The following is a 13,211-nucleotide window of genomic DNA, read 5'->3' on the forward strand; positions in this document are numbered from 1 at the left end:
ACAGTTTCCTGAGCCTGTTGGCCCTTGTCTTAGCCCTGAAGTACCTGGGTGAGCTGAAATCAGCTTCCCCTTGCTGTGCTGCCTCCCTCCAGTAAAGTTTCTTCTCTTTTCTCTCTCCTGTATAATAAATGCTTGGCTTAGTCGTCAGGACGAGTTCAGTGGGTTCCGAATACACTCATCAGCACAACTGAAAGTAGTAGCCATCACAGTAGTTTACCGTGTCTTCGGTGATGAAGATCAGTGAAGTGACCATCTTCATCTTCAGTGATCCTTAAAACTTGTCTTCTGGTTTGTCCCCCCACAAAAGGATGACACATGTCTGCTAAAGTGTTGAACAAGGATTTTCTACTTGTGAGCTAAAAAAGGAGTTAGGGATATAATTAAAATGAAACTTTGCCGAAGTTTTCATAGTTTAGTGCTTAGTTGGTATTTTTAGTGTCCTATTAAGCTATTTATTTTTCTATCTTTTTGGACTATAATTTTGCTGTTGCTAATGGAACACAAAACTTGGTTATCATGAAATTGTTAGAGGAATTAGAATTAATCAAGGAAGTTGTTAACATCTCAGCCTTTCTTGAGCTGGCAGGAATCCTGTATTTGGTAAAGGATTACAGCATTATGGGTCTTCTGGGAAATTCAAAGTATTTGAAAACATCACAAGGATCTGTCTTCTCTCAATACAGTTCTTTTTGTGTCTGTTACCGTCTAAGAACAGGTGACAGCTTACTAGTGAAAACATCTTTTATTCCTCTTTCCCCCAGGTTAAAAACATCTGGCTTTTCTCTTTAAGAGCTACAGGCCAGACAGATTGGCCCAGATAATATTGCTTCTTTTTTCTCAGGAAACTGCTTCAAGCATTTGAGCTCTTCAGTGAAGTGTGACATTCCCCATCTGCCCTGTTACCAGACTTATTTAACTGATTCAGCACATGTAATTCTTCAGCACAGAAACATCTTTTTGTTCTCCAGAAGCCCAGGCAGTAGCTGGTGTGGGAGCACTTTGAGCAGGCAGTGAGGTGGCAGAGTTTTGGTCAGAGGATGAGCTTTCCAGGGGACACTCTGTGGACAGGACTGTGAAGTAAGCTCAAGGCTGGCACCCACAGAGCTGCTTTTGACAAAGAGCTGAAAAACGGGTAAAACTGACTCTATTGCCAGAAGGTGCTGTGCAGCAGTAGTTCAGAATTTCTTAGAAATTCTATGTGTGTAATATAGTCCTGTTGCTCAGAAAATGTTAACCAGAGCTGTCAGCTGCAAAGAGACTGATTTACACATGCACCACTCCCAAGGCTGTGTGCAAAGGCCTTAATTTGATATTCATTTTAAGTTGTCATAGACAAAGTCTTGCAGTTTTATTCCTACTGCAATTTTATTCTTGCCTGTAGTTTTATTCTTACCTGTTTATTCCTACTGTGCCTGCCTGTCTCTTTCCTTATATGAGCCTGTAATTTCCTGCTTCTGTATGGAGAGCTGGACTGGGGAACTAGGTCAGAACAAAACCAACCTGCCTCTACCTTGCCCTCGTGAAGACAGTTCCCTGTCTTAAGGAAAAAAGGGAGTGGGAACACAGTAGAATGCGTTTGGTGGGATTTTTTTCAGCAAATAGTAGCTTAAATACAGATGTTATTGCAACTTATGAGAGTATGTCAAGTAAATACATCTTGCCAAGCCTTGAGCTGTTGATCCTGTTGTTTGGAACAGAATTGGTAGGATGGCATTCAGAATTGACAGAGTTTCTGTAGTTCTTCATATCCTACAGCTTTGGCTACTTTGCTGCTTATCCTTCTGTAAATTAGAGATGAGAATAGTCATTTACCCTGTAGGATCATGAACAACTTGTATTTGGAATGTTCTTAGAAAGTATAAAGCATTATGAGTGTATTGCTCTCTAATGGAGGTTGATAATTACCAGAATGTTTTTATCATGATGAGGCTGTACTGTGCAGGCTGTGGAAATGGACAAATCATGATGAATTTTTTATCATTGGTATTATATATTGTTTGGGGTTTTTTATGAGTGGGGGACATCTCATCCCTAGGTGATGTGAGTACATTTTGATTTTTATGTTGAATGTGTAGTGGCTCTGTTTGCCCTGTCCTGCTCACAGCTGTTTAGACAGCAGTTCTATAGTACACTTGGCATTTTCACAAGAGTTACCTTCAAGCGTGGTAGCACTCTTTATATGCCTTTTTTGGATGAGTTTTGTGTTTCTCACTCTTTTTTAAACCAAGTCTGTTTTCTTTTTGCCAGGTGTTCAGATCACAGCTCAGTATTTCTTCAGTCAGTGATCAAGATGCCTACAGAGCAGGATTACAGCCAGTTAGCCAGTGGAAAGCCTATGGCCTCAGTGGCTATCCAGGTAGGTACCTTTGAATTCAAGAAAAATTAAACGCAGTCTCGTTGCTTTGAATTCATGAAGTTTCGATATTATCTTTCTTGTCCTGCCTGAAAAAGCTGTTTTGGTTTGCTTAAGTGTAATTTAATGTTGTCTTAAGTGCAGGAGGGCGAACAAATCAGCTAAAGGTGGGATACAGCAATATTTATGAAGGTGAGAAGAGCCAGTTGTTTCACAGTGAGATCAATCAGACCACAGCTCATGAGAATGCATTCCTGTTGCCTTTGGCAGAGACTTCATTTCTGTAGAATCTGTTTTTCCTCAGTATATATCATGCACATGGAGTACATGGCTGAAATACAGTAGTTTCACAGTCAAAGTGTGGCATCTACTTGTCAGTGTAGGGCACAGAGTACAGTAAGTGAGTAAGAACCTTTTGGATTTTATTCAATATGCAGAGTAATTTCATTAGGCAGGTTATTTCAGAAATGGAAACGTGGTTTAGGCTTGCAGTGTACCTGGTATAGTCACATTAGCTTGGAAGGCACCTCCAGAGGTCTAGGCCAGCACCCTGCTACACAGGATGAAGCTACAAGTTAGATCAGGATGCTGAGAGCTTTGTATGGGTAAATTCTGGAAATCTCCAAGGATAGAGATTACACACCCTCTCTGAACACCTGGACCAGTGTTTGGCCATGTTTTTTTCCTAAACCTTGTATCTAATAAAAATTCGTCTTGCCTTTACTTGTGACTGTTGTCTCTCATAACCTTGCTGTGCACATCTGAGAAGAATCTGGCTCCTCTCCTCTCTCATGCTTGTAGGTGGTGCTCACCAGGATGTGTCACTAGCCCTGGCTGCTGCTCACAAGTTTGTCTTCAAGGCACCTTGGCCTTGGTTTGGAGCTGATCTTGACATTTGGGCCATACAGTTGCATGGAGTTATTTTGCCCCAGATGCAGAGTTACCACTGTTGGACTTCTGAGGTTCTCTTTAGCCCGTTCTTCATTTGTCCAAGTCCTTTTCAGGGGCAGCAGTAGCCTCCAGCATATCCACTGCTGCCCCAGTTTAGTGTAATCTGTAAGTGATAAGAGGATGAACATCTCATCATCCCTGTTGTTGATGTAGATGCAGTTATCAGTCTTGGCCCAGGATCGAAGAATGCAGCTCATAACAGCTGCTGGTTAGACTTTGAATCATCAAATCATGATTCTTTAAGCCTGGTGATCCAACCACCTTTTACTTACTCTTTCAATTTGCCCAAAAAACTTAAGGCTCATACTTTGGCTCCAATGGTGCTGTAGAAGACCAAGTGGAATACTTTTCTTAAACCGAGGTAAATATCATCCCCTATTTTCTCCTTGTCTGGATGTCTCACTGTAGCAGGCAGTAAGGCTGGTTAGACAAAATTTGCCTTCCATGCTGTCTGTTCCCAACCACCATGTGTCTGGAAGTGGTTGTCATGAAAATTTGCTTCATTATTTTATCAGGGGTTTTGGTAAGGCTAGTGAGTTTGTAGTTCCCCAGATCCTCCTTATTTCAGGATTTTTAGTTTGATTAATTATATTTTTTTCTCATGTTTCTTTTGGTTCATTGAGACCTCAGTCAGTTTCTGAGGCGGAGTTTTGGTTGCTTTGAAGCCATCCTAGTTTCTGAAACTGAGGCAGCCATGCTACCCATCTGGGATGTTTAATAACTTCAGGAGAAAGGCTTCTGCCTTCTCTTGCCTCTATAAATGTTTTGTTCCACTTACCTGTCATATTGTAGCTGCCCTCAGTTGGTCTGCTTGTCATTTACTGTCTGTCTAAACATCTTTCCCAGTAATTACATAGGGGGTGTGGGGAATCACAGGTGTTCCACTTGAATGCATTTCTCTTCTGCTTTGGCAAAGGAAACCTTTTACTAAAATGAAATGCAAATACATTGACAAATTGTCTGTCCTGTTTAGAATCAAGTCATGTATGAACTTGAAGAGAATAATAATTTATCATTTTTCAGCTACCTGTATCTAGACATCCTAAAACAGTAGGAGATCTGTAACCAGCTGTCCCAATAGCCTTCTAAGTGAAGTAAGAATTTCTTTAGTTTTTCTTGGAGCAAATGGAAAGGAAGTAATTTGGTTTTGTCCCCACAGTAAGCAATGAAATAGAAGACTAAGGAGTCCGGGTGAATTTCTGTTGTGGTCTGAGTTCTCTGAGAGGCGTGTGATGCTGCCTTTGTGTCTTTGTAACTGACACTTTTTTTTATGAGAGGGTGTCTTTTTGTTAGATATCTGCCTGTCTTATCCTTCCTCTGACTGAGGTTGGAGACTCCTTTCATGAGGTGCAAATTAATTTGTAGTACATAGCAAGATAGTGCTGCAGTAAAAGAATGGCATCTGCTTCCTCAGGGCAGTTTCCTTTAGTATGCAGATTCACAAAGAATAATTCAAGGCCAAGAGGTTCAGTTATGTTGTCTTCAAAGTTTGTCTGTGGTGTTCTTCAGTCAGTTCAGAAAGATTGCTACAGAACTATATTTCTTATTTCTTACTCTTCTCCCTCCTGTGTGTGCAAGTCACTGATTTCTAGCACTATTAGTCTTTGTTCTATGTTTGCATAGAATTCTATAGTAAAACTCTGCAACTGTTAGAAATTCAGTTTCTGCCTTTCTTGACACAATAAGCATAGTAGTAACCCACTTTTTAGTTGTTACTGCTTTTGTAAATCTAGACCAATCAAGTTTCTTAAGAGAAACCTAGATCAAAGTTTGGAGAGACATGAACAGGTTCTAAGCTTTTTATGTAAAAGCCATAAAATCTGTATTCTTGTTCTCATCTCTGTTTGTAACTAACTCTCCAGGTTTCAATGCCTTCATTGATACCTGGGGATAATACCTACATAATAGAGTGTAATTTCATGAATGTAGTGAAGTGCTTCAACTGCCCCCCATCAAAAGCTGTAGACAGAAAGGGCAGTATTATTATTCTGTTCTATGCAGATGCCAACAGAAAGTAAATGTGATGAGTCTGGCAAAGAAACTTCTTGTAGCCAAACCAATCAGAAGGTTGCCATAGTCTGAAAGTGCAGGGAACGAAGTGAAGTGAATGACCATATGTTGTTAACACACTGAAGGCTTTTTTTCCAACCAGTTACTTAATCTTGAGTCTGTAATGTAGCTGGCAGGTAGCTCTTTTTGTGTTTTATTACCACTTTCATAAGGCCACAAGACAAGTTTGTATCCTACTGAGACTCCTAGCTTTGCTGCTTCTTTTTTCATCTACTTTTGTCTCTGTTAACTTGATATGAATGAGAAGTTAAAAAACACACAGTAGGCCAAAACCTTAAAACCTCCTTTTCCTTTGTTCCTCTTAAACCATTATCTCTCTTTACATGTGGATTTTGTGTTGGTTACTGAATTGGCAGTGTTTGAGAGAGTGCCTTGATTCTCAGAGTAGGTACAGTACAGATTAAGAGCATCTTTCATATGGGCTGCTGCTTGAACTCTGCCTGAGGTGCCTGGCTAAATGAATGTGCAGAATGGCTGCATGTTTATTTTGTTTTGTTAATTAACAATGCCTGCAAAGTGTTCACAGTCAACAACAAGCAATTTGGGATATAATTTGACTTTCATGCCCCTTTCTGAGTGTTACCATATCAAAATGCAAATATGGATTCAACCAGACTTACCTGGAGGACACTTCACATTGCCAGACACTTGCTCAGCCCAGGGACTTCCTAGCAATAGGAAGACAGTATAAGTTCAGAAACAGGGATAAAGTTAGTTTGAAGCATAGGAAAACTAGGCCAGAATTACTTTAACTTTACTGGGCTTAAGAGAAAAGTCATGCTGAATAATTTAAAAAATAAAATTTACTCCAAAGCAATTGGATTTCCATGTTCTTACTCCTTTATCTCCTGTAATCAGTATGCCTTATATAGATATGTCCTTTATTGTGATATTTTTGGACCAGTGTTGGCTGCCCTCTCTGCCTTCAGCCTTGTGCCACCATTTATTTCTTCTGAAAAAAAAAACCAGTAAGTTTTAACTTATATGCACAGTCAATGGTTGTATGTCTATGGGGTTTTTTTTTTCATTACCTCTGACTCCTGTCCTTTGCTCTAGATTCAGGGGGGAAAAAAAAAAAAAACAAACAAACAACAGGGAAAAGCCTAATCCTACTTTGTCTCTATCCTCTCCTTTTCCTTTGTGGTCAGGGTTTATTTTCATAGCAAACCCTTTCCTCCCGGGCTGCCAGCGTCACTGGGTGAAGCAGTGTCTCAAGCTATACCCTGAGAAACCCAATGTCTGCAACCTGGACCTGCACATGGCTCCTGAGAAGACCACTGACCTGTGGGGACAGAGCAAGGAGCAGCTGAGGTAAGTCCACTGTCACCTTTCGTGGCCAAAACAAATGGAGCCAGATCTCACCTTTGAGAAGGTCTAAGAAAATTGAGCAGGGAAGGGAAGCTGAAGGAGATTGTGTATGTGCTGGCAGAATACAGATGGTGTCAGGCATGCCAAGTCAAAGATGGATATTTCATGGCTTCATGTGCATCCTTGTTAATGCTCTGCTTTCATTTTCAATGGGATTTTCTGGTAGTATATTGTTCTAAAGCCATTGGTGAAATGTTAAATAGTGACCCTGGCTGATGTGGTGCTTGAAGCTTGCTCAGCTCAGCTACGAGTGGAACCATGAAGTCCCTCTAGGCCTCAGTTTTCCTGAGGCAAAATGGATCCTTTCCAAAACTCCCCAATAATGGTAGCACTTCTTTCCAGTCAGCTCACAGACCCAGTACACTGTAACTGAAATACTGTTAGCTGTACTTTCTTGAATTCCTCAAATCTACCAGTTTCTATGTTCTTATTTTGTAAAGGATTTCTTTTGGTTTGATTTTGTTTGTGGTTCTTCTTAATTCAGCATGACACTGAATTAAATGTAGTAAATGTACCATTTTAATGCAATCCTGTTTAATCTGAAAGATTCCTTCAGGTTCAGAATTCTGTGGCTGATGTAGATGCCTTTTCCCTACCTGATTTGGAATTTATTGGAGAATTTGTTCCAGTTTTGAAGTCAAGTAGAGATTTAAAAAATATGAAAAGTCTTTTAAAGGTTGAACTTTAATAAAGGCAGTGTAAAAATACATATAAGACAGAGTGTTTACAGTACATAATCTTTTAGCTATTTGGATATTTATTGTTACCTTACTGATTTCACTGCTCATTTTGTGTGATGATGCAACCAGAGTTCCCTACAATGCTCATCTTCCACCTCAGCCTCTTAGTGAGGTTGACATGCTGAGATTTTTCTCCAAAAAAACTCATGACATCTACAAGATATAGAATGGCAAAAGCAATGGGGACTTCTAACTGCTTGCACCTAGGAGAGAAGTTATACTCTCACTTGTTTCTTCCAGGCTCAGTCAGAATTAGTTACAGAAACGCAGGCACCATTTTTGTGTTCCATCAAGAGTGAAAAATTGTTCTGTGAAAGGGCTGTGCATTGTGCCCAATGGCTGAAAAAAGTGGGGTACTGCTCCAGTTTGACAGGCCTCTCTCAGCAGGACCTTCTGTGTGCAGAAAATGATCAGAACAGAGGTTAATTTGCAGCTGAATCCAGTGCAGTTGAAAACAGTGTTTGGAAGAGTGATGGCTAGCAGCAACCTGGCAGTTGTGTGAAGTACTTACCTGAGTCTTCAAATACTGCTGTGTTTGTGCTTACACCTAGGGGTAAGAGATGAAACTAGCCAGTCTCTCTTCTACCTGGAGTGAAAGTCTTTCAGGGAGGTGAGAAACTGTGCTTAACTAAAATGAGGTCGACTTCCAAGATGGGTCACAACTTTATTGGTATTTAAAGCCATCAGGATAACGTATGCATGTGCTTGAGTCGTGGCTGATCTGCTCCTTTCAGGTTGCAGGAGTCACAAGGTAGGGTGAATCTATACAGTTCCTAGACATATATACTATGCTTTCCTCACAAAGTGAGCCTGAGTATTTTCTCTGGGGTTGGGGACAATTAAAAGCACAAAAGGGAATAGAGCATTCCCACAAGCGAGATATTGATATATGGATATATAGATATGTCCATATTTGTGTATAAGGAAAAGACTGGAGGGGTTTTATAGATGAAATCATTACTAAGAAATAAAGAATCTTCAGACCAAAGCTCCAGTGTTGTTAAGTCTTTTTCTAACATAGTTGTACCAAACCTTTTCTGTGCTTTCTTGTGGGACCTCATTGTTTCCAGATACACAACACTCACACATACTTTCCTCTTCTTGGCAATCACATATGAAATCAAAATAACCAAGTTTTGGGAATAAGGACTTCCCACACGCAATTTGGGCTCTCACTGTTGTCTAGCACTGTAGCAACAGAAGGGCACTTTGGAAAGGTACATGCTAAAATTGTTTCATTATGAGCATTGTCAGTTGAAAGATGTACAAGAACAAACTGTGGGCTCTCCCTTTTCTAAATGCTGTGTTACCAGCTTGTGGGCTACACAAATTGTTCCAAGCAGCATGTATTTGACAGTTATTGTGTTGGTGTTTATGGTAATTGCAGTTGCTGTTACCCTATGACAGATGGAAATTGGAAAGACTATTTTCAGTAATCAGTGAGGTAAGAAAAGAAATAAAGGTAAAGAAACTGGCCTTTTATAAACCTGTTCCTGGTTTATCTTAGGAGCTATCAGTATGGCATAGTTGAAGGGCAAGGAACAAGCTGCGTATCCAGGTAGAAACACAATTAAATGCAGATGTTTAGCTGAGACTTGACCATGGCAGCACAAATATCTATCTTTTTTTGTGAAAGAGAGCATGTCATGCTGAACTAATGAGACTATAAATGAGGGCCAGCCGTCTGGCATGACTGTTTATCTTCTGAGTATATTTCCCTTTTCTGTCCTTTTCTTTTTTTTACCATAGCACGTGACTTGGCTTGAGTAAAGTATGCTGAAATTGCTGGAATGAGAAGACTAGAAGATAGATGTGTATCTTCCTTTTTGTATTTGTCATTAACTTATTCCTATCTAATTTAGTAACTTATACTCTGTAACTTTTCAAGGCTTTTCCATAGTTTGTACTAGAAGCCTCTCCTTGAGGCCTCTTCTTGCTTTCACCACCTTCAAGTAAGAATGGTAAATGGGTGTGTGGCTTCAGACCACTCAGTCCCTTTACTTCATGGTTGTCACGCGAGAAGAACAGTCCTTTGTCCTGCACAGCAATCTGGATAAGGGGACACCTGCAGTCTAGATTTCTTGATGTGTGGTTATAGCTGGAGAAGTCTTGCTTTTTACTGTGAGTCAGTCTGTCCTAAGGACATTTTATCAAAGTACCAAGTAGTAGAACTAACTATCCTTTGAAATACTAGGCAGCATGCTATGCTTCACTGTCAGGCAACTCATTTTCCTTTCTTGTAATTTTCCATTAAGTGCCTAGAATATTTTTCCCTTGCAATTGCAGCTTTCAGATCTTCAGATTCTGGTCTTTCACTTTTGGGTGCTCAAACAGGACATGTTTAATTCTGATTTCTTAATCCGCACTGCTTATTGTGTTTCCAGATGATAATCTCTTAGGTACCATGTTGAAAATAGAAGCTTTCAAACTGGCAAAAGTTGGCAGTAGGCCTCATGGCTTGCACACATTCCATGAACTAAGTTTTCAAGGTCTTTGGAGGAAGAAAGTACTGGCACTGAAAATAAAAGTTTAGCATTGATCAGTCTTAATAGCATTGACTGGTTTTAATAGGCTGTGAAATGGATGGGTGAATCTCATTACTGAGAAGACCCCTCAGAAATTAACACTATTGCTATTTCTTTATATTTTGTCTTTGTAGAAGGAAAGGTTCCAGTAAATGTGAGCCCAGGAGCCTACTGGAGAAGCTGCGCTGGGTGACCCTTGGTTACCATTATAACTGGGATACTAAGGTATTGAGATTAAATTCCTCTCCATTTTAATTAGCCATAAGCACTCAGAATGGCAAACACAGAAGGTCATCATTGAATAAAATGTTTATGATCCTACAAGACAGTCTTGAGGAAAGGCACTAACAAACTGTTCTTTTAAGAACATTTTAATCTGCACTGGTTTACTGTGAAGGATTTAAGAGCAGAAGTTCATTGCTGCATTCTTTCCTTTGAAAGTTAATGTGATAGCATACACTCAGCTCTGAACCTGCGACTGTTTCAGGGTAAGCAGCATTTTTACCTACCAAAAGGGAAGATTACAAAAGCACTGCTAACTACTTAAGCTGAGTGTGACTTCTGGGAAACTACTCTTCTTTGGTGGGGTGAGCAGGAGCAAGAAGAGACTGCTGCTCATGTGATTTTGAACTGAAATTAGTCTGGACCACTGTAGTGCATTCTTACCAATTAACAGCTGTTTTGAGAATCCTAATCAAAACAAACTTTTTTTCCTGAGATGGAGATAGATGGAGGCTGATAAACACTGGCAGAGTTAATATGCATCTTGTCTGTATATTGCAGATAACCAAATCTGCTTGCAGCCTTTTATTCACCAGATCAACCTGTTATTGGGTGGCCTTAATAAAAGTTTGGTTATTATTTTCCAGTAATCTCAGTATGACTTATGGGGGAGAGAAAAAGTAGGTTTGCAATTGGTCCCTGCTTGTTATTGATGCAAGGAATAAAGATGCTTATTTTGGAGTTCATTAATGAGGTGCAACTGTCTGTTCATTGGCAGCTTCAGCCTGTGACTGAGAAGATCCTCAGAATGTTGCTACTCATCTTACTGATTTCAAGTTTAGCATCTAGATATAATTATTAACTTCACAATTAATTGAATCTCCAGCAGTCTCAGTCTAGGCCACAAATGTAATGATAGGAGGTAAATTTGCTGTGGTTCTGCCTGTGTTGTAGTAATTTTCTAGATAAAGGTGATGTCCTTCTCCATGACTATCAGCCAGGCTTTTGAGTTCTTTTTCAGTGTTTGTTTCCAAGTGGATTTGCTGCTCTGATGTGTTGGGTGTGGCTTTCTTTTTTTTTTTTCTCCCCCCTCTCCTCCTTCCAGAAGTACTCAGCAAATCACCACACTCCTTTCCCCTCAGACCTTGCATTCCTATCAGAACAAGTGGCTGCAGCCTGTGGGTTTCGGGGTTTCCAAGCCCAAGCAGGGATCTTGAACTACTATCATTTTGACTCTTCACTGGGAATTCATGTGGATGAGTCTGAACTAGACCATTCTCGCCCCCTGTTATCGTTCAGGTGAGTCAAGGAAAGCACACTTGAGTGTTATGGAAAGATCAGTGGCTTTTTTCTAGGGTTGCATATGATTATAGGAGGGCACTATGATGTTGTTTACTAATTGGGTACATCATCTTCACTCTCAGAAGATTTGTGAATAGCAAAAGGCTGTAGGTCAGGGACAGGTTTTTCTTTAAGGACTGCTTGAATACCATGGACGTAGTCCCTGGAGTGAAGAGTTCTTTTGCAAAGGGTACAGTTCTTTTCTAAAGCAGCAGAATGTCAGTTAGGTACTAAAGAAGTATGTCACAGAGCTTCAAACCTGGACAGGGCAATTGCTCTCACTGTCTGTGTTGAACCAGATCTCTTGGTCTGTTTGCCATGTTCCCACCTAAAAGTTGTTCTTAGGAGTCCCTCTGATTTTTGTGATTGCTTGGGGTGTTTTTTATAAAGGAATGTAACTACTGATATTTTCTTACTGTACAGAAAATTATTCTCTACCTGATTTTGTTTTCTCTCTCCCTCCTTACACCATCTCTAGTTTTGGGCAATCCTCGATATTTTTGCTTGGGGGCCTGAAGCGGGAGGAGGCCCCGACAGCGATGTTCATGCACAGCGGAGATATCATGGTGATGTCGGGCTTCAGCCGCCTGCTGTACCACGCTGTCCCCCGGGTCCTCCCCAACCCCGAGGGGACGCCTCTGCCCTCGTGCCTCCACCAGCCTCTTTCTTCAGACCTTCCCCTTGGCTCAGTCATTGAGCACAGCTCTGATGAGGATTGGCAGGTGTGTGCCAAGTACCTGCAGTCCTCCCGCATCAACATGACTATTCGACAGGTGCTGGCTGAGGGGCAGAAATTTCCAGAGGAGTCTGGGACAAATGGAAAGGGCCAAGCACCCTCTGACAACACTTATCATGAGAACAGCAAAGCCAAAAGACATAAACCAAACACAGTCAGCTGAGACCAGGAGATCATACCGACATGGACCAGACAGGAAGTTCTCCATTTGGAATTAGGGACTGGTGTAATACTGAAAGTTACTTGTCTGTATTGCTGTTAATAAATTTGTGCACAATAAATGTAGTCCTTCTTGCTGTAATAAATAGGTGGGAGAAGAAAAATAATTTAAAAGGAAAAGAAGGGATAAGTTCAGGACTGGAACTCAGGAGATTAACTCTATTGGCATTTTGTTGCAAATGTTTACTGTACTCTGTTTTCTTTAAAATACCTGTATGTCACAGAATTTTAAGCTTGGTTAAGCTTAAATGGTTTAAGCTTTTGGTGAGGCTTGGTTTAAGCTTCAGGAGTGATGCCAATGAAGTATTTTGAAATCACTGGGCAGAGAGTGTTAGCAAAAGATACATAATTGCTATGTGATAGAGAATCCGGTTGGGCTTGCAAAGCTCAGCTGAAGCAAAGTAACAAGTATGAATGAGAATAGGTTGGTATGGGTATAAGACCAACCTGCAGTATTTTCAAGATAATTACTTCTACAGCAAAAATGGGTTCAGTGGTCAGAAACTGGCAGCTCTCTCATGCAACTTGCTGTAAGCTTGCTGTAGTCCTGTGCTCTCCTTTTGCCTGCTTGCATTCTCTCAGCTGCAGCAGAATCTGCTTTTATGAATGGTACTGAACATCTTATCTCAGATTTTAGAGAGAAACAGTTGGGAGCAGTATCTACTTAGATTATCTAGTAGCTCCCA

General features: G+C 40.5%; 1 protein-coding gene across 1 annotated transcript in view; it reads left to right on the top strand.

Annotated features, from left to right (window-relative positions):
• Window positions 1–12,587, top strand: part of ALKBH1 (alkB homolog 1, histone H2A dioxygenase) — a 13,261-nt gene extending 674 nt beyond the window's left edge. Inside the window, exons 2-6 of the mRNA XM_066321981.1 lie at window positions 2,248–2,356; window positions 6,523–6,685; window positions 10,142–10,232; window positions 11,335–11,528; window positions 12,049–12,587. Coding sequence (XP_066178078.1) covers window positions 2,248–2,356; window positions 6,523–6,685; window positions 10,142–10,232; window positions 11,335–11,528; window positions 12,049–12,469 — 978 coding nt within the window. The 3' untranslated portion in view covers window positions 12,470–12,587. The remainder of the gene's footprint in view (window positions 1–2,247; window positions 2,357–6,522; window positions 6,686–10,141; window positions 10,233–11,334; window positions 11,529–12,048) is intronic.
• Window positions 12,588–13,211: the final 624 nt, after the last annotated feature.

This window comes from Sylvia atricapilla, chromosome 6 (genome assembly GCF_009819655.1).
Source record: "Sylvia atricapilla isolate bSylAtr1 chromosome 6, bSylAtr1.pri, whole genome shotgun sequence".
Lineage (NCBI taxonomy): Eukaryota > Metazoa > Chordata > Aves > Passeriformes > Sylviidae > Sylvia > Sylvia atricapilla.